Below are 21,877 nucleotides of genomic sequence, written 5' to 3' on the forward strand. Positions count from 1 at the left end.
TTTTGAGAGTTGCTCGAAAATGCTTCAGATTTCGTAAGTTTTTTTTTTTTTTTTCAAAAACGCCATTGAAGGTTGTTTCGAAGTATCGATAGATTTCTCTTTCTTTAATATTAGGGTTTAAACAACTGTGGAGTTTTCAGTTTCTCTTTGAAACAATTGTATATTGAAATAGTTGCTTATGTTGGGAGAATATGAAACATGGACTGTAGTAATGAATCTTTAAGGGTTGACATGGGGGTAATAGTAGGAGGAAGTGGAGATACTACAAATTGTATGAGTGGTTTGAAAAGTGAATCGGGTTATAATTGCAATCAGTGTTTAAATCTGGAAGAAAAGATCAAGACAATCGAATGTAATTGTTCCGATTTGCGGCAGGGGATTGAACATGAGAGAAATGGGTTTAAATTGCTTGAAGGTAAGATTGAGGTGTTGAAGAGAAGGAATCAAGAGTTGGAAGAGCAGATTCGTCGAATACAGAGTAACGGCAGTAATGAGGAGGAAGAGAGGGTTTTGCAATTGATGATCGAGAATAGTGTATTGGAATGCGAGAAAAAGAAGGCTGAAAGTGATGTTGAGTATTGGAAATCCAAGTGTAACGAGCTACAGTTGACAGTGGCTGAATTGGGAAAAAAGTTGGATGCAAAAGAAGGAGATACAACTTCAACTAGACTACATCAAGTAAAGGGGCTGCAAGATGAATGTGATAATTTAACCCAGAAAATCCATCTGCAAGTAGTTGATGAAATGCAAAACAAGGATGGTTTAGATGCAAATCCTTTTTCCTCTCATGGAGAAATTGGATCTCTACTATCTCAAGATTCAGGTACTATCATTTTGTCTAACCAATTATTGTTGACAAGTTGTAGAAATCATGTTAGGAGTTTGAAGTTTCGGATTTTTTTATATATAAAAATTGTGTTAGTGCTGGTACGATCGCATTCGTTTGAAGTTTTGGATACTAGTTATAGTATACACATGTATATCTCACCTAATACTAGTTACTAAAAAATATATTTAAAATGATGTGAACCTCTTTCTTTAAATTTTAATATTTGTATTATTTTATTTATTTATTTTGTTTATCATAATTAAATATTAGGTATAAGGTTAGAATATTGATTTTAAAGTTAACGGTTAGGACTTTTAATATAGTTCAAATAAGAAAAGATTTTTTTAAAAAAAAATTGAGTCAATTTTAAAGTAATGACTAATGAGTATGGGGAGTTCTTACCTATTACAAATAAGTAAAATGTAATAGTTATAGCTTTAATAAATTTCAAAGTATATATTTTAATAGTTTTTTTCCCATATATTTTAGGAGGCCATTAGAAAACCTTCATTTTTTTTTTTCATATACGTAGTTACGAGTCTTCCCACGTACACAAGCAAAACTTTCCATATACTTAGGAGTCTTCCCAACTATTTTAGGATTCCTTCACATATACAACCTTTTCATATATTTATGAGTTTAAGTTTTGTGCACAGTGTAGTAAATTTCTACACCATCATGTAATTTTAATTTCTCCCTAATCTTTTTTAAGAAATATAAAATTAAAATTAACTTTTTTTTCTCTCTCTCCTAGAAATTAAAATCCTGTCTTTATCCCTCTAAAATAGCTGATATTCAGCGGCAGTTACTCCTTCTTATACGCATTTGACCTACTTCCTCTTTATGCTTTTTTTTTCAATCTGCATATCACATTTGACCTACTTCCTCTTTATGTTTTCTTCCGATCTGCATATCTTGATATTCCAATTTTGTTTGTTTATTCGTACTCATGGAGGGTTATGATTTTGTTTTTATTTTATCATTTTTCACTCTAATTAACTAATGGTTATTTTATTGATTAGTATAAAGAAAGCATTTGCAGGTGAATTTGCAGAATCAAAGTGTCAAATTCAATAACCTATTTTGCTATGTGAGTACAGTAGATCTATGTTAGTGAAACTATTCTCTCTTTATTAATAATTTAATTTTAGAATTATTATGTGATTAATGTGTCTTATTTGCACAATCAATTTACTCTAATAGAATTTCATTGTTTATGAGTAATTCATTCAATCTTCCTATAGATGATGGTGCTCTTCATACCATTTATGTGGGCATAATTTATCAATACCCTGATCTAACAATAGATGGGAAGAGAAAATAGAATTAAGTTACTAATCCTATTTCTCTGTAATGCTTTCAACTTTAAGAGACATAATTTACCTAAATTATTTTTGGACAGATTGATCATATTCTGAATTAATTTTATTGTTATGAATGAGTTACTGATTCTCTTTCTGTAAATTTTCACGTAAGGAGTCTATTGAGTTTTGTTTTTTGGTTGGTTGGTGGCTCATGGAACATGATTTATCGATGCTCATGGAGCATATTTTTTCATCATCCCCGAGTGGCGTCAGAACACCAACAAGCTCCTCGAAAAGCCTTGCAGAAATACTTGCATTTGTGAACCCCTTTAGTTCTCAATATTGGGAATAATTGTGTTCTGTTCCACAGTGAGTTGAGCTCTCATGAACCATACTAATCAGCCAAATGAGCTAAGATCATTCATGTCGTCTGCTTTGACACGACTAGCAGGGATATGAAGATCAATAAAGCTATAGTCGTTCTGCTTCTGTATGCACGCCAAGGTAACCTCTTCTTTCCCATTGTTTCTGAACCAAGTCATCCGAAGATGCTCCTTCTAGCTCCTGCTGAGACATATTTCTATCTTCACAATGATCGATAACGATGCATATACAACTCCTCTTGTCCACCCCAAGCAACATATATACTATATGGGGTAAAAGGAATGGAAAATGCTTCGAAAAGAAAAGAGAGACGCTTTATAGTAAATGTATTTCACAATTTGTACTATTGTATGAAATTTAAGTTTCATTCTATGTATGACAAACTTGTTGGACTTGTTAGAATCTAAATTCTAATATAAGTTCAGATTCATGTATATCATTCTGATACTATTTATCAATAAAAATTTATCGAATAAGTGATTTTAATTATATTTATGATCTTTGACATATATATATCTCAAGTTTTACATCTTTGAAACTAAGCAATGAAGAGGAAACTCATAGACTCATGATGCTATTAACAGCTGGTTGGGGAGGAGGATGAGGTAAAAAGTTCAACCACATCTGGAGCATCATATAAGTTTGCATATCGTAAAGGAACAAGTTTTCTACACCACCAGAAAACTATTTGTATATAATTGTATTATGGCATAGCTAGTTTTTATTAAGGTTTTCGACAACACATGTTATAACATCAGCTATTTTTAGAGTAAAATTTGTTGATTTGTAGAGGAATCTTACATTTTACGCTCATTTTCGAATGATATAAAGTGCATCTATTTTCACACGTAACAAAAAATATAATTGATTTGACCCAAAAATAGAGGACAAACTGCAATACAAGCATATAATTTTATCCCATATACATGTCAAAATAAACAATGAAAGTACTATTCAAAAGTTAAAAAATTTCAAAGAAAACTAATAAACTAAAATCTAAATAACTGCTTCCTCTTATTTCCTATATTCTCAAAGCTCCAAATCCTTCATCTTCTTACTCACTAACTAGGATGGTGTTGCTGGAATGGAGTTGAAGCTGCTTTCATCAACTCCTGAAAGGAAGAGTTATAATTCATCAACACACACTTTAGCATGTACATAATATATAAACGATAGAATAAAAAATGAATAGTTCTTACCGTAAATGATGTGGCATAAGCACAATCAGTGTTCTCAATAAATCCTTGATAATATTCTGGATATCGTTGAAACTGCTGACAAATTAAATGATAAAATTTGAAAGAATTCTGTTAGTTGAAGAAGAAGGTATATGAAAAGTAAGCCAACTGACATAAGCTAGTATACAAAAAATTACCATTGAATGAGCCTCGTTAGATATTGTTGTACCATTCTGCTCGACTTCGACATTATAATTTGAACTGCACATAAAATGTTAGAAGTTATAACAACAATAACTCGCAATAGAAATAATATTTATTGTGTAAAGTGAAATTACCTTGTTTCCTTTCTCTTAAATTTCATACTTTTCGTTTGCCTTTTTTGCTTCTGAGAAGTAACTTTTTTGGTCTTTTGAGTAACTTCCAAAGCACCTTTCATTCTCAAAGATCTTGGACGCCCTTTAGTTGCCGCTACTGGAGGGTCAAGCAGAGTAGTATCTTGACTTTGTTCACATGATATTATTTCACAATATTTTTCACTACCTGGACCACCTGATACAACACAATCTTCCTCTGATTCATAAGGAAGTTCATCAAGTTCTTCACACAATCGCAATAATCTTTGATGTGCAAATTGATAATGTTTTTCAGACTTTGTAGCTCGTTCAGATAGCCCAATAGAATGTATCATAATGTTATTAAACCATAAGGTAGAAGATTTCAAATTTTTTGTTTCATTTGGTGGATCATTAGCTCTTTCTTTGGTTGCATTTCTACTCCATCGATCTAATAAATAATATGTCGGAAGTGAGTGAATCTGCTTCTTTATAAATACCATTAGTACATGTCTACATAGAATTCCCATGAACTCAAATTTGTGGCATGAACAAACAGCTCTTTTCAATGCAAGATCCAAACTAACGATGTATGTCGGCTTTTGTCGTTGAAGTTGATGCACTTTATAGATGTTTCTTCCGTCCTTAACCTCAATCTTTTCAGAGATAAATTTTTGAGATTGAATTAGTTCTTCTTGAAAAATCTGAAATATCTTTCTTGTATATTCCTTCACCACTTCATCCTCCATAGGATACAAAGTTTTCAAGATAGGCCTTGAATGTTTTGTCTTGTAATCCTTCTCTCTTACTTTATCATATCTAGCGTCAATAGCCTTATCATATTGCACCACAAATATACTCATTGGAGTACTAGAATTCAAATAATCTTTAAAAAATTTGTTCATACTCTCACTTCTTTGACTTGTTGACATGCCTGCACAAAAAGTAGTACGCACATATGCTGGTATCCATTTTTCACGAATTGCATATATTCTCTGCAACCAACTATTTTCTCCTAAATTATACATCTCCATTATTTCTATCCACATTGTTTCAAATTCCTCAGGAGTGGTTGTACCATGAATACACCAACTAAACTTGCTACTAAAATCAACATACTGATGATAAACATGACTTAAATATTCTGGAATCTTCTTTGTTATGTGCCACATACAAAAATGGTGTTTAGTGTTAGGAAATACTGTTGCAACTGCATTTGTTATGGCAGAATCTTGATCTGTTATGATTGTATGAGGCGCAACTCCGAACATTGCCTCTTGCCAAGTACGAAGTAACCACTCAAAAGTGTCTTGAGTTTCATCCCAAAGTAGAGCACAACCAAACAAAATAGACTGATAATGATTGTTAACTCCAGTAAATGGAACAAAAGGCATCTTATATTTATTTGTCAGATATGTAGGATCAAAAACAACTACTTTCCCAAAATTCTTATAAGCAATCCTAGATCTAGCATCAACCCAAAAACAATTAGCTAAATGACCATCTACATCCATTTGAATTGCATAAAAGAAACCTGGATTTTCAGATTGACGCCTTTGGAAATATTGTAGCATTAATTGTGCATCTCCTTTTTCAAGATTTTTTTGTCTTCTAGTTTGCAAATAATTCTGGATATCTTGACTTGTTAAATTCAGTCGATCTATACCCCCAGCTTGATTCATCAACACTGATGCTATTTTACTTGGACGAACTCCAGAGTTATCAAGTAAATCAATAAGATTCTTTTGGGCATCAGATTTTTTTCTTTTTGATCGCAAGAATTTTTGACTATTTGGAGATGCAAGTTCATGATTGTGCTTAGCAACAAGCCTACAAACAACCCAATTACCTTCTTCTTTCTTTGACATATATAACAACACTTTGCATCCTTCTCTGGTTTCATCTCGTGGTTTATTACTTTCTAAATTTTTCTTTGAACGAAATCCTTGCTTTGAACAGACAAACTCTTGACCAATTATTGACTTATCTTTTCTTGACTTAGTCATACGACCTCGACGTACACTAAAACCGCTACGATGAGCATATTCGAGATAAAATTTAAATGAATCATCAAGTGACTGAAACTCCTTACCGATATAGGGGTCTCTCGAATTTCCAACTCCTATTTCGGAAACAATCTGTCTTGTTTCTTCCCTATCACTTTCTTCTAATGAAACTTCAACTTCTGTATGTTGCTCATCTAAATTTGAGTTTTCCATTGATGCTGCAAAATACATTTATGAATGTTAGATAACTTAAAATTATGAATATGTCTATTTATTATTCAACACTTCCTTTGGAAAATATATTCAGTAGTGGAAGTTAAACTAATAAAATTTCTTCCCAATAACTTGGTGTAGAACAGAAGAATTAGAGACGATATGACAATACTTTAAATGCAATATTCACCTCTCTCGACGCTATATTCACCTATTTTTGGTACATTGAATTATTTTGCTAATGAAGATTTGTTCAAAAGGAGTTTTTTCATGCTTATAAACAAGAAAATATAAGAAATTTGTTCTCGCGACATACCGTTGAGTAGAAGAAGCTTGTCAAGTTTTAGAATGTTTGAAGTTCTAAAAATTATTTCTTACTAGGTTCAGAAAGTATGATGTTTGAAGAATTACATGAGCGATGATCTTAAGGGAAAACCTACGATAAACCTAATTATTGTATTAATCTTGGAAAGAAAATAATTTAATTACGGAATTATATTTGGTTAGAATCCAAATAGGACTCAACTATTGATATTCTTCTTCTTCTCTTTTTAGTAAATGGTTGATATTATTTTCTTTTCTTTTTTATAATTATAATATTTTATTAAAGTAAGTTACCTGATGGTGTAGAAATTTACTACACTGACAGTGCACAAAACTTAATCTCTATATTTATTATATAGTCAATATTCAATATTATAAAGATGATGAAATAATAATTTGAGAAAAATAGTAAAAAGATGATTTTGTTTACGGAAGACTCTGTCTTTAGCAAAATTTTATCAATCAACATCTTTTAGGACCTTCATAGTAATATAGATATTTTGCTTTAGAAAGAATTCTTTTACTTATTCCATTTGCTTATTGCTTTTGATGGACAGGAAAATCTTTAGCAAAAACTCCAATCTTACAAGCCAAGTTTGTGAGAGAAAACAAAGCTTTACTATCTGAAAGTGGCAATAACTGTGTTAACAAAGTGAGGAAGCGATTGACATTTGAAGAAGAAAGGGGGTCTAACAAGAGGATGGCTCCTTCTACACCAGCTGGTGAAAGTCCTGCAAAAGTTGTTGTTATTGACATAACTGAAAGTGATGATGAAAGAACTACTGGTCCTCCTTATACATCAATAATGGGAAGTGACTATGGAACTTCTGTGCCCCTCGGTACACCTCCCGTTCCAGGAATTGTTTGTAGTGTACCTTTCTGTGGATCAGGGAGCACCTTGTCCAATGCTGAATTGCCTTCAAAGAATGATTCAAAGATGACAGTCATTGAGCAAGGTGAAGACAGTGACATGGTTTGCCATGATGAGGAGGCTTTATATGTTCCAACTCCAAAAAGAAGAAGAGCTTCAAACATAATTGCTAGTGATAGTGACAGTGATGATGATGATAAAGTTCCAATCTCCATGCTCAAAACTAGGCATTTTCGTGAAAAGAACTCTGATGATCATCCCAGAGGCCACTCAACTCAAACCGGTGATTCCGAGGATGAAGTCAGGAATTTGTCCCGTAGACGGCGCCTAGTGAAGCTAAGTCAATGTGCAGGGAAATGTGGTGGTGGCAATGACATAGAAGAAGTGTCAGACAGTGAAGGAGAAAGCTTAGGTGGATTTATAGTTAGCAGCTCTGACATCTCTAACTCTGATGGTGCATTGCCAAGTAATTCTTCTGTAGCTGAAGATTCGATAACTGATTCAGAGTATGTATCAGAGAGTGATTCAGATTATGGTGAGATAATATCGAGAATTCGAAGGAACAAAGGTGATAAATTAGAGTGGGAGTTTGAGGGGGACATGCTTGCTGCCTTTGGTAAGGATCCTGAATTATGTATGAAGGCCGTTTGTGTTTTGTATAGGCAGCAAACATCTGAGGAGCAATGTAGTAAAGAAACAATAGTTCACAATCAAAGAGGTTTTAGCCACTGTGATGCCTTCAGGTATGTGCTTCAATGAGATGTGAATACTACATAATCTGTATATTGCAAAAATCATGCACATTACAGTCCTTAAGTGGTGTTGGTCTGGATGAACGGAAAGTTATTTTAGCTCTACATGGCTAGTTCTACTATCTCCACTATGGCGTTAACTCTTTGTTTGTTGCAACTTCTCCAAGCTCATAGCTTACATAAGATAAAAAACGCATGATTAAAAATGTGTTGGCATAAATTTTTTTGTCAATGTTAGTAATTTTCCATCTCTTACAAAAAAAATTATAACCATGATGTTTGGGCCAGCTTGTGTGCCTCGACTAATTCCACAATGTATATGTTACCTCCTACCATCTACCATCACAGGTACCGGGTAGTCGGGTACAATTTGGATGTCTTATATATCTGGGATACTTTAGTTTAAAAAGAACATTGACTTATTATTGAATTTAAGGATGAATAATCTCCTCCTCTCGTAAATTGAGCTGTTAAGCATGATACACTTTGGTCGTAATTCCTTGATACCTTTGGTGCTGGACTGCATTTTGGGTGACCCGTGAATCTGTGATATAGACACATTTCATCGTATGACTGTATGACAGAAGGCCTCGTCTGTCAAACTCCCATTTTTATTTGATTTTGAAATTCGGGGAAAGAGTGATAGAGCGTGAACTTACTATGGAAGAAAGTTGTCTCGAAAGACCTACAATTTCTTGGAGTCAATGCAAACTTAGCTAAAGACATGGGACAAAGGAGGAAAAAGATCCATATGAATGTGATCTACTAGTTGGGATTAGGTTTTAGTCTTGTTAGAGGACTTCCAATATTATCATTATTAAATTTACCCTTCCCAGACCCCACTTGGGGAATTACACTAGGTATGTTGTTGTTGTTTGTTTACATATAGTTAACTTATTTTCACTTTTACTTTATTTGGAGTGATGATGAAATTGGTTTAGCCTAAACTGAGATAGGGAGAGAGAATTCATTTAGCCAACTCTAACTTGGTTGGGATTGAGGCGTAGTAGAGTTGTTGTTGTAGTAGATTTTACACTATTTGAAATCTGCAAGCAATTCAGAAATCCCAAGTGTAGGTCCTTGAACTATGGGGAACAAGTGAATTAAGTCCCAAGAAGAAGAGCACTTCTGCACTATTGAAGGCATTAAGGTCGTGATCCTTGGCTTTCCAACCACTTGCTAAGTAGAAAATTTTATGATCTGAAGATAATCCAAGAGAAAGGTCTTGATCTTTGCATTCTCAAAAGGAAGTCGAGTTTGAGGTTTATCTTGTTCAAAAATTTGATGCTGGTTATTCGCAAAACTTCAAGCTGTAGGTAATCGCTTGAATGACATATTTGGACTCTGTAACTTAAGTGTAGGATAGGCTTGTGAAGTCAATTTACAGATAAATTTGAGTACTCGAGGACCACCTATGACCTTGACTAAATACTCCAGTGAGTCTCACATAAGATCAAAACAATCTATTACCTATGATTGGGATTCCAAGACTGATACAGACTTGTCTAAGATGTGATGATTATTTCTGATGTAATTTGTTAAATGTCATGTAGAGATCATTCTTTAATGGTTGATGTTTCATTATGTATTTATCACTTGGTTTGACATTTCTGTAAGACATAGAAAAGAATCATGTAAATTCAGAGGGTTTGCTCGGCTTCTTCCAATAGAGTTCATAGTGTATAAGAGAAGGAAATTATTGCTGGGACAAATTATATACGTTAGGCCAGGGAAACGTGGGATTGATGTTTTCTCTGCGAAAAGGATGACTGCAACAAAGGCAGCAAATCTGTAAAATATGGAAGTATTTAATGCTAAGCATTCGTTTGAAACATCTAAAAGTTATTCTTTTAACCAGAAAGGCATTTGAGCGTTGATCCGATTTTATGCTTCTTTCACTTGCATCAAACAATGCTGAATCTGAAATTTGTGTATGTTTGGGTGCTGATTTCTTTAATTTACTGCCACATTACAGGGGAAGCACCTTGGCTGAATTTCTTACTGATGGAGATCCGCAAGGTGATATGATGAAGTCCGCGAAGGAATTGCAAGCTTATGATCCCAAGGGTATTGAACTGTGCACAACTTTGGCGACAAGATACTCTAAGCAGCTGTTTTCTATTTACAAAAACAAAGAGGATCCTTTTTTCTCAGCTCCTTGACATATATAGTATGTATGGTTTGTTTCCTTTTGCCCAAAATGATGGTCCAAATCACTCTTCCTAACCTTGATATAGATTACATCTTAGTATGTATAGTCAGTCCCTCTGTATATACAACCTAAATTGTAGGTGCTTTTGCTATCAAGAATTAACTATAACTGCTGCTGCAGCTGTTGGATGTTCTTTGGAGAGGAGAATGCTTGCTAGCATTATTAGATCATGAAGGTAACTTGGAAGATATGGATATGTGATTCTTGGTGGTTGAATTCTGATTAGAATGTTTAGTCTTATAATGCATAGCCTAACATTACAAGAAATAAATAATTGAATCTTGATTTTTGTCAAGTGGAAAAGTAAAATAATACATTTATTTTTGGATAAATAAAAATGAATACATTAGTGGAGAAAGCAATGGCTAAAATTAAATGGAGATTGCTTCGATAGTTGCGGAGGCACGTAGCCTTTGTAGAACTTTGTGATCTTTCCATGCATATTATTTATTTTATAACATCCTTTCGATTGAACTCGATATAACTCATGAAAAAAAACCGCTGTTTACTCCTTGTTTTAATTTGTTCTCTCTCACGATTCCTCTCTTCGAGCCATCGGAGTGAGAAAATAAATTTTTCATAAAGCGGAGAGCAGAATCAAGGAATAAAAAAATGGAGGTAAAAAAGGCAACAATTTCCCCTTCTACAATGGCCTATGATAATGTTTCTCCTAGCCTAGCTCCTGTTCCCACCAATGACGGTACACTTTTATTTAATTTCCTTTCTATTATTGCTTAAAATTTTGGATAAATAGTTTTTCAAGAAAAAAAAAAGGAGGTTTTTTCATAAGAATTGTTTTTAACCAAATACCAAGGAAATCAAACATCTAGGGGGAAATTTTTTTTAAAGCCTATGAGACAAGTGTTTGTCTTTTAAAGTGTTAATCACATGGAATTTTAATAGGTTAACAAGTCAGAAAGGCTTTGATGACTCGAGATTCATAATCAAAATGCCAGCATTGTTCTATAGTCAAAGTTACGTTGTCATTTTGCATTCTAATGTCTTTTCAAAAAAAAAAAATGGAAAACTTCTATGCCTTGGTGTTTGGTTGGAAAAACTATTTTCTCTTGAATCACAACAATAAAAATGATGCAATTAAAAAGAGACTATCCAGATAGATAATGTATTTATCTCATATATATTGGTTTGGGTTTCATTCATGGTTGCAGGGACAAAAATAGACCAAGGAGTTGCATACGGCCTAATGCTGGTGGCATTGGTGCTAACATACTTCATTCATTAATACTGGTGGTTGAGCTAAAATTTTCATTAAAAGTCCATGAAGAAATAAACACAGTAACACACGAAGAAAGTTCAACGTCTATTATATATACAAAATTAATATTATTTGTGTATAAACAATGTAATTTTCTGCTGAAGAGGGTTCGGATAAACCCTTCGGCCTGGTTTCTTTTCCCTTGTCCTTCCTTCCTTTCATGTATATATATAAAAAAGAAAAAATTGGTATAGAGATGTACATACATTTTTGTTTTTTTTTTTTGCGTTCTTCCTACTTTTAATGCCTTTACTTCTTGAGTATATTTATTTATGCATGTATTATTATTTTTTAAAAGAATTAATTATGTCACCAGTATGGTGAGAAGTTTGGCAGGGACCTCAACTTAGTAGGTGTAAAAACATGTAGGATAGGGACAAATAGTATGTCTACCACCTACAAGAGGATGCTACAACATCCTGCACATTTAAGATATGCTACAACAAGCTTTTGGAATTGAGATAAATTCGACAAAACAAAAATTTTGATGATCCCTAATGAATGGAAAGTCCACTTTAAAATCATCCGCCATGCACCCTTTTTTAATAGAACCTTTTGATTCGCCGCTCTCACATAATTTTGTGAATTAATTAAATCGAATTTGAAAAGAGAAACGAATGAAGAGGATTGTCATTTGATGAAAGAAAGAACACGAACACAATTTGTTTTAATAGAGGTATGATAAATGGTTTGGGCAAAGTGGTTAAGTTTTGCATGTTACCACTGTTTGGATGTGATTCCAAGAGCCGAACTAAGACCGATAATGCCATATACTAGGGGAGGGGAGGAGGGGGGGGGGGGGGGGGAATTGACCTCTGGAAAATTCATTTTATTATATTCGTACATATCCACAAAATTCAATTTATTGAGTATAAATAGTAGAACAATCTTTGTTTTTATTTCTTTTCCACTCAAACAACATAAACTAGAAAAATAACACTTCTATTTCCTTGATGCTCTGGTTTCTGTCCTGACATCAATTCTTTTTCTTTCCTTTCCAACTATGTCATCACCAGTTGATAAAATGTACCAATGTAACATAAGAAGATCAAGACAAATTTTATGGTAATGAAAAATAAAATCGATAAAAATCTTTTAGCATCAATATTTTAGCTTGATATCCTCAGACAAATAATAAAAGAAATAAAGAACTTGAACATTTTTATGATAAACTGAGAACATCTCAGGAAAAACTGCTCATTGATGCAACCAAAGTATATCAAAATCTCTTCTTAGTCCAAAGACAATTCTGCCGAAAACCAACCAAAATTGGCTGGAAAGCAAAAGAAGAGTGGATTATTTTCTACAAGCTAACCTGTGTGGGTAATCTACCATGGTCAAAACTGCTCCTTTGCGTGCTACCATATCCACATTAGAGCTCCAGCGTCAGAATCATGGCCCGAATCAGCTATGTCAGCGACCATTGCCCGATCCAAAACGTTGGAAAGAAAAAAACTAATTAACCTGACTATGCTCCCTATGAAGAAGCATATTGTTGGTGTAACATATATTTGACAACTTCATAAAACGAAACTACAATTCCAACTGAAGGGCCAGCACGACCAACACGAGGACCTACTCCAGTAAACAGTCCCTTGAGCCCTCCATCCCTGTAACAGTCAGCATGATTTCATTCAGAATCTACTTCATAGCCAGACAAAATAGTGAAAAAAAACATGCACATGCCACTCTATTTAAGAAAAATTGTGCAACCCTATGAACTCACAAGACTCATCACAACCGAATGCGGATCTCTGGAGAAGTACTAAGTCAAACTGGAGGGGTAAATGGATTAATCAGGACATGGGGTCATCAAAAAAAAAGGATAAAGGTCCATCAGCTATTTTTGCAGTGAAAAAAAAAACTAAAGCATAAACAAAATGCTTTCTGACTGGAGCATTCAGCCGGAGTTTGTTATTTTTAGTGACTTTAGGCTTTTAAGCTAATTTTTGGTTTTGGAAGTGTTTGGATAACACAAAAAGTGCTTTAAGCATTTTTTTTTTAAAAGCTGAAAAAGTACCCAAAAAGCCAAAACCCAACTTCTGACTTTTGACTTTTAACTTTATAAGTCACTTAAAAGAAGCCAATCCAAACACCAACACCCCCTTAGTGTTTTGTTTACTGCACAACAAACGATCTGCTGCCATAATAGCTTTTCCGATAGCATGTTCAGCAATATCATCGTGGATTTAATATAGGCAGCTTATATGTTATTTTACATGGGAACAATTCAGTGGGCATATTCTCAAAGCTGTACCTCCAAATTTCAAGTAGAGTTTGCCTTGTCGTCATTGTCAACGCCCTGGCAGGGTCCATCTGTAATAAAGAAAAAGAGGTAGATAAGCAAACGATCTAATAGATGTGGAGAAACAAGTCAATTATCATTATGGATCCTTGGTGCAAAACAAAAACAGCACTCTCAAACGTAAGCTTATTTCGGATACTAATCCCTTTAATTTTAAAGACAAATTGCAATCACCCCAGGGCAAAAATAGTGTGCACGGTTGTAAAAAGAATTATATTGGTTATACTCTAGTGTAACAGAAGGTAAAAAAAAGAGATAAATGACAACTACAACGACAGTTCACCAGAAGTTCAAGACGTCAATTATGAAACTTTCATCCCAAATGCGAACCTGGTATTACATCCTACCATCCGCTCACTTCCTTGATTTGAGGCTCATAATGAACACAGCATTAGGCTAAGGGTGCCAAAGTGGTTGATATAACTAAACAGACATTCTACCTGTGGGGTCTATGACTATTGATTCCTGGATCACAGAAGAAAGATAAAAAAGAAGAGATAAATGACAACTACAACGACGGTTCACCAGAAGTTCAAGACGTCAATTATGAGACTTTCATCCCAAATGCGAATCCGGTATACATCCTACCATCCACTCACTTCCTTGATTTAAGGCTCATAACGAACACAGCACTAGGCTAAGGGTGCCGAAGTGATTGATATAACTAAGAAGACATTCAAACTATGGGGTCTATGACTATTGATTCCTGGATCACTTCCTAATTTATATAACAGACAAGAAAAATGTTGATTTTAATTGATTGAATGATGCTTGAGCCAAGTGGACAAATCTAAATATCAGTATTCCATATATGAGGATTTGGATGAAAAATAAACACCTCAATCTGTCTTCTAGTCTTAGCAACATCAAGGGGACATGTTGCAGCAGCAGCAATGCTTCCTGCAACAAAACCAGCAGAAAAGTTTGCACCCAGGACACCGACAACATTAGCTTCATCTCCCAGCGGACTAAGAAGCCGCCTTCTTACCTGCAAATATACTTGTGAGAATAATGCTTGAATCAAATGAAATTCATTTTTTTATGACAAGGGAAACCCGCAGCCCCTACCCTTTGGGTGCGCACAGGGTAAAACCCCCGCTCCTAAGCAATAGCTCGCAAACCACATAGAAGAGGTAACCTGCACTAGGCAAGCCTGGTGCGACGAGCTCGACCCAGAAGGCAAACCCCTTGCTTTCGCTAGCAAGGGGTTTCGAACTTGAGACCTCCAACATGGAAGTCCCAAGCCCAAACCACTGGGCCACCCCGAAGGGTAAAATCAAATGAAATTCATGAACATATTAGAATCTAACAAAAATAGAATTGAATCATACCGGTTCAAGAGTTGACCAACAAATTGCAGAAAAAGGAACGTCGCGAGCAAGCTGTGCCCCAAGTCCAGACCAAAGTACACGATAACTTTGTACTGAAGCAGAAAATAATATGCCAACTTTAAAGAGATTGCAAGAGCATTCATATTTAAAGAGTGAAAGTGAGACGCAGATTTTAAGTAGAGAAACAAGGAGCTAGAATGAGAAGTAATGGACTTTTAAGAACTATATAAGCTATGTGAAGATTCAACTTTCTGAAGGACCATGCTTTGGCAAATATTCTCCTCTCTTACACAATTTAGAACATCACTCACAGCATCTTCATTGTCAAGTTTTGATTCATTTCCACATGTTGTAATAGTGCTATTAGAAGAAGAGCAAATGAACCAGCACAGAGAAGAGAATTTAAAGATCACAACTGTTGAGCCTAAAGTTGGGACACGGATTTTTAGGAATATATTCAGGTAAACACCTTTAGTTTATTTATTTGTTGGTAAGTAATAACACCTTTAACACTATTATGGAATCTACAGCTATTCATTTTCACTAACAAACAATATCTAGAAACTCTTTCCTATAGCTAGAAAAAGCAGGGCCAGGGAAAAAATTGACTTACAGCCAAAATTGGTACTAGTTGTGCTCCTGACATTGGCAATAACTTCAAACAAAGTCTTCCAGACTCCAGCAGGCTTCTTGTTCATATCCTTAAATGCCTATAAACAGGAGCAACTCAGTGAAAGAGAGAATCAGAATAGTTGAAGGAGTGGATCACCCATGTTTGTAGCAAGTAAAGAGCAACTGGAATGCCTAGAATGACACATATATAACAAAATATGCAAAATAAATTACTTCTATACCAGCCCAGACCCTTTTCTCTCCTTTAAATATGGTGGATAGATTAAACCTTGACAATAGGAGTTGTGAGATACCTGCATTCGTGTTCTGGCAAGTTCAATAGGATAGCAACTTGTGCAAGCTAAAGACCGTGCCAGAGAACCAGCTAATAAAGGGGCATATGGTGTCAAGCTTGGGGCATGTTGAGCTGTGAACTCCTCTAACTTGTTGCGAAAAATGTCATAGCAAGGCAAGTAAATTCCGACCTGTTCAAAAAGCATCAGCACAAAATTGTGATTATAACATATAGCCTTAACTTACTTAAATACACTATAAGGGAGTCATTGGCGAGTTCAAAGAAACTAATTATGATTAAATCAATAGGCACATACTGTTGGTACAGCCAGAGCTAGACCAGCATTTGTACCTCTCCATAGCTTAGAAATACCCTCCTGTGAAAAGACACCAGTTAAGAGTCAGAAAAAGTTTAAAACAATCCAAACTGCAAGATGAAAATTCAGAAGATAAACATGAAAGAAACATGAAGACTTGAGCAATCAACACACTCGAGCATCTGAGAGAACATGAGAATAAATTTGCCAACCTGCCGAATAATTTTGTAGAAGACATCAAGTGCTCCTTTGTACTGGAAACAATCAGGTGGGCAGATTGATACTGTACCATGAACACCAGCTCGGGTACATGAAGGTGAACACCTCAGGTCTGCAAACATCTGAGTGAACAAATGAATAAATCAATATCATATTGCTTATTTCAATAGAAGAAAAGATCTATATAATTCCACATTCTTCAAGAGATCAATACAGATATATATTTGAGACAAGGGAAACAGTTCACCCAGGAAATACTGTATTTAAGACCCTTTTTTATTTTTTATTTTTGAAAAAGGTAACTTGTATTACAAACAAAAGAATACACAGAGTATTCTAGTAATACTCATATCCAAAAGTTGCAAAAGAGAGAAAACTCCTATGTAGGTCATTAGTAATCTAAAATACTAGGAATATCCTCTACATCTTGAGGATATTCATGTTTACACCAAAAAAAAAAAAAAAAAAAGGAACCAGACAATTCAGCTTCAAATTCTGCATACAGAAGCTCTTGTTTTTAAAACATTTCTGATTCCTCTCCATCCATATAGTCCACCAAATGCAGACAGGGACAATCTTCCATCTCTCCCTGTGTCCTAACTGATTCCCATCTCTATTCCAGCAAGCTAGAACTTCTTTGATGTTCCCTGGCATAGTCCAACTGATGCCCCTTAAGTTGATGAAAATCTGCCACAGCTTCACAGTCTCTCTACAATGTAGAAAGAGATGGTTTATTGTCTTGACCTCACATTCACAAAACCAACACCTGGAACAAATTTGCACACCTCTTTTCATGAAGTTGTGTTGAGTGAGTGCAGCCTGTTCGGCTAGCAACCAAGTGAAATATGCTACCTTGAATGGTATCTTGACTTTCCAAATCATCTTCCGAGGCCATCCACCTATATGAGTCACAGGAGCTTCTATAAGCTGAGCCAACTGAAATTCTGCCTTATCTGGATACCAAAATAGATTGTCCTCATCTTTGCACTGCCCAAGAATGTTGAGCAGCTCAACTACTCTATTGACCTCCCAATCATTTAGACGTCTTCTAAACCTGAGATCCCACCCCTGATTATCTCTCATTTCACTGATTGTAGCCTCTTTTGAAGGCTCGGGTTGAACAAAATAGGGAACCTATTTCTCAACGTCACCTGATCCACCCATCTGTCTTCCCAGAACAGTGTCCTTCCACCATTCCCTACCTTGGTTTTGCATTTGTTAAAAAATTTGGCCCATAGATTTCTGATGGATCTCCATACTCCAGACCCATAAGGTTGTGTGTGCAAGCTGGTGATCCACAAATTCTCCATTCCAAACCTAGTCTTTATGGTTTCCTTCCAGAGAGCTTGTTCTTGTGACGCAAATCTCCATAGCCACTTCATAAGTGAGCTTTGATTCTGGATTTTCAAATTCCCAATCCCTAAACCTCCTTCCTTTTTGCTGAGAATAACTTGGTCTATATACTTTTATTTTATGTTGGTGTCCGAGCTAACCTACGAGCATCTCGACTAATCTGCGGGGTATATACTACCTACTAGCACATGCACAGAGTAACTACTTCCCACTAAGTAGGCAAATTGGAAGAATTAGCCTAATAATGTCTCATGGGATTTGAAACTTGATTCCTATGATTATTACTTCAACTCTTCCATCACTATGCCACACCCTTGGAAGTTTTTAGACCCTTTATTAATGACCAAACAGCTATTCTAATAACTTTACCATCTTGAAAATACAGTTTATGGCTCATAACAAAATCATGTTTTACATTTTGTCTCCAACTAAGAAAGGAAGTTGCTTTCACCTCGTCTTATACCAAAAAGGTGGTTGAAATCAGCCAAGAACAGATAACATTTATACCTGCGGAATCAACCTCAAACTTGCTGAATGTGCCCACTATGAAGGAAGGCTATTCATACTCCTGCTATATCTAGAAATTCTAAGGATGAACTACTCACATCTTTAAAACATTCTATCAATTTATCTTTCTCATTATACAAGGTTTACGTGCTATTTTTGTTTCTTGTGCAGTCGCAGCTGTTTTTCCGAATTTACACTTAAACTAATAATAGCATCAAGTTGATTTTTATCAAAAATTAAATAAATAATACTGTCAACTTGATTTTACTTTAATGATTATGAAAAACATGCTCTAATTCCGCTCCCACTCCCAAGTCTGGTGTCTTGGACACTATTCACATGTAATCAAGCAGGCAGGCACATGTAGTACTTTAAACAAACCACTTTATGCAACTGCAATAAAACAAGGTGTAAACCACTAAGAAAAATTAGGAAATAAGAGTGGAGCATTAGCCGTAATTTGTTCTGCAAGTCCGTCCATCCAACAATAATCAGAACCACTAAAAATTAATCAGGTTAAACAGGCAATAAGTAGATAAATGCATCCAGCATTTATTGTGGCAGTGCCAATGCAAAGAGTTTTATGACACAATTAAGTAATTGTATAGCTTATTCATCTATCTTTCACTTGAAAAATCCAAAACTTAGCAAGCTATTCAAGTTGAACAGACAACTTTTTTCTATTCAAAAGTTCAACGAAGACAACACCAATACACTAGTCAATATCCTCTTTTCTTAACTACCTCATTTTAACATTACGATTAACAAGAAAGCATATTGATTTTGCATGTCTTTCCACAATAGTTTTGGGTTATGCTCAAAACTTAGCAAGCCATGCAAGTTCACCAGACAAATTTTTTTCTAGAAAAAAGCTCAACAAAGATAACACCAACACACAAGTCAATACCCTCTTTTATTAACTACCTCATTTTAACATGAGGATTACCAAGAAAGCATATTGATTTTGCTTGTCTTCCCACAATAGGTTTTGAGTTATGCTTAGTATCATAGTACTCTACGTATGAAATAGGAAAAGAACTTCAACAGGAAGAAATGAACATATCTATATTCAAGAATCAAGGAAGACAAATTAAAGACACAAAAAGTTGTTTCCACATAAAAAAGAACACTTCATAGCATGTCATACCATATTTGGCCCAAAAACTGCCATGCGGCTAGTCATGTTACTCATTGGATGTGAATAAGCAACTCCAGCTGCCTGTGCTTGCAATCTAGTCTGTAAATTAGTGCAGAAACAGAAATTAGTCAGCTTATCAATATATTGTATGCATATAATATTCCTATATCTGAAATTCAACAAAGTATCAAAACTTCTGGATACAACTGAAATGAACATCAAAAGATAAGTAAAAGGTGAACAAAATAATTGGGTAATTGTCCGTATTTAGCATAAATACCTTGACAACATCAAGTGGATTAACAAGGACAGCAGAGAGAAATGCTGCACCAGCTGCTGAGATGGCTCGTTCAGGAAAGCCCAATCGGACATCCGAGGAGGGGCTGGTACCCTGAGGTGGAGGCTGCTGAGGATGTAAGGGTTCTACCCCATCAGTGATAACTATTGATTGAGACATCAAGGAAACATTATTATCAACATTCAATACTCTATCCGACTGCTCAGCCGTGTCTATCCATGAATTTTCTCCTTGCTTCAATTCGTCCACCATTTTTCTCTCTCAACTTATGGATCAACCTGAAATGAATTGTTGCCAGAAACCACCCCATTAGTAATTTAAGCACTGAAATTCTACAAACAAAACGAATATCTCCGACCTTTCTAGTTTCACTTAATATGCTTCTATAAGAAAAGGAAGCAAAACTAATAGCAAATAAATTGAAATTTGGAATAGGGCCAGAATGTCAACATAGGATGAAAAACATCCAAACGCATACAATCAAAAGCATAGAATATGTTCCTTCCATAGAATTTATCCAAGAAAAAGCTGACAACAACAACACCACCTCAATATCAAATTAGATAAATCGGTTATATGAATCCTCAATATCAATTTCTCCATTCGAATACTCAATATTTCTTCCATTAAGACAACGAAGAAGAAGAAAAAAACTCAATTACATAACTTATATCCCCTCCGCGCCTCAATCCAAAAACAAAATGAGGAAAAAAAAAACAAAATCCATGAACTGGGTTTTCAAGATATTCATAGAAAACAGCAATTAACGAAAAAATACACACAAAAAACGCAGAAAATCGAAAAACAGTAGGGGAATCATAACTCGACAAGAAAATTAAAGAAAAGAATAAAAAAAAAACCTGTTGATCTGAGCTTTAATTCAACAGTGATGAGGGAGTAAAAATCGAAAGGATAGTTATTATTATTATTATTTTGGAGAAAGAAAGGAGTTCCCTAGTTCCTTGGAGAAGAGGAAAACCAAAATTGCCACGCCTCGCGGGGCAGTAAAGACCAGAGAATTCTCTAAAATTAGGGCTTGTTTGGCACGCCTAAATATTAGCGCCTAAGGAAAATAGATTCAGTACAAATTAATATTTTTTTCTACTTTTGCAATATTTGATTTAAATATGTGGAAAAGGAAATTCGATTTAAAAAGGGAAAATAGTTAAATAGATATTCTTTTCTTTTTTATATTTGCAATATTCAATGAACCAATACGAAAAAGAAAATTTGATTTAATATGGGAGAAGGAAATTCGATTAAAATATGGAAAAGACCGAAAAAAAAAAAAACCCTTCTGGAAGTGCGACTTGTAAATCTGAAGTCCACAAAATGGATTTTTTGAACAAAAAAATAAAATGGAAATTAGAATATAAACCAAATACCACATAAATTTGTCCAAAATATTGACTATTGTCAATTGGTTCTCCAATTTCAGCCGTTTGAGATGATTTTTCAAATAAATAGTCAAATTATGTACAACAACAATACACCATGTATATCACGTGAATTTGAGAAGGATAGAGTGTATGTAGTGTATCGTATTTCTGTCTTATAAAGGTAAAGAGGTTGTTTTCAATAGATTCTCAACTTAAATAAAAATTTGTCAATCAATTTTAAAAGGGGATACATATATGAGAGCAATAACAATAACAAAATAATGTGAAATTGAGAGTATTACACAATAAACAGAGGGAGAATGTCAACGACAACAAAATAATGCAATAATTGGAGCATAAAAAATACCAATGATGACCAAAATTGAAGATAAAAAAACTACGAGATTAATGTTAATACTTTTAGTAAGAAGAAAGATCCA

At 34.7% G+C, this 21,877-nt stretch overlaps 3 protein-coding genes across 3 annotated transcripts in view; 2 read left to right on the forward strand and 1 right to left on the reverse strand.

Annotated features, from left to right (window-relative positions):
- The window catches only part of LOC125833238 (uncharacterized), a 157,461-nt gene that overhangs the window by 16,137 nt on the left and 119,447 nt on the right, over positions 1-21,877 (forward strand). The window lies entirely within an intron of this gene.
- LOC125833240 (uncharacterized) lies at positions 199-10,381 on the forward strand. Its single transcript, XM_049512389.1, has 3 exons — positions 199-823; positions 7,131-8,187; positions 10,172-10,381. Exons 1-3 carry the CDS (start codon positions 199-201, stop codon positions 10,356-10,358), a joined length of 1,869 nt encoding a protein of 622 aa, XP_049368346.1. The 3' UTR covers positions 10,359-10,381.
- On the reverse strand, positions 12,855-20,336 carry LOC125833241 (mitochondrial carrier protein MTM1). Its single transcript, XM_049512390.1, has 10 exons — positions 20,041-20,336; positions 19,770-19,859; positions 16,756-16,884; positions 16,544-16,603; positions 16,247-16,417; positions 15,934-16,030; positions 15,321-15,412; positions 14,828-14,977; positions 13,942-14,000; positions 12,855-13,294 (listed from the first exon to the last, which is right to left on the reverse strand). Exons 1-10 carry the CDS (start codon positions 20,308-20,310, stop codon positions 13,162-13,164), a joined length of 1,251 nt encoding a protein of 416 aa, XP_049368347.1. The 5' UTR covers positions 20,311-20,336; the 3' UTR covers positions 12,855-13,161.

This window comes from Solanum verrucosum, unplaced genomic scaffold, assembly GCF_900185275.1.
Source record: "Solanum verrucosum unplaced genomic scaffold, falcon-dt-bn FXZP01000100.1, whole genome shotgun sequence".
In the NCBI taxonomy this organism is placed as follows: Eukaryota; Viridiplantae; Streptophyta; class Magnoliopsida; order Solanales; family Solanaceae; genus Solanum; species Solanum verrucosum.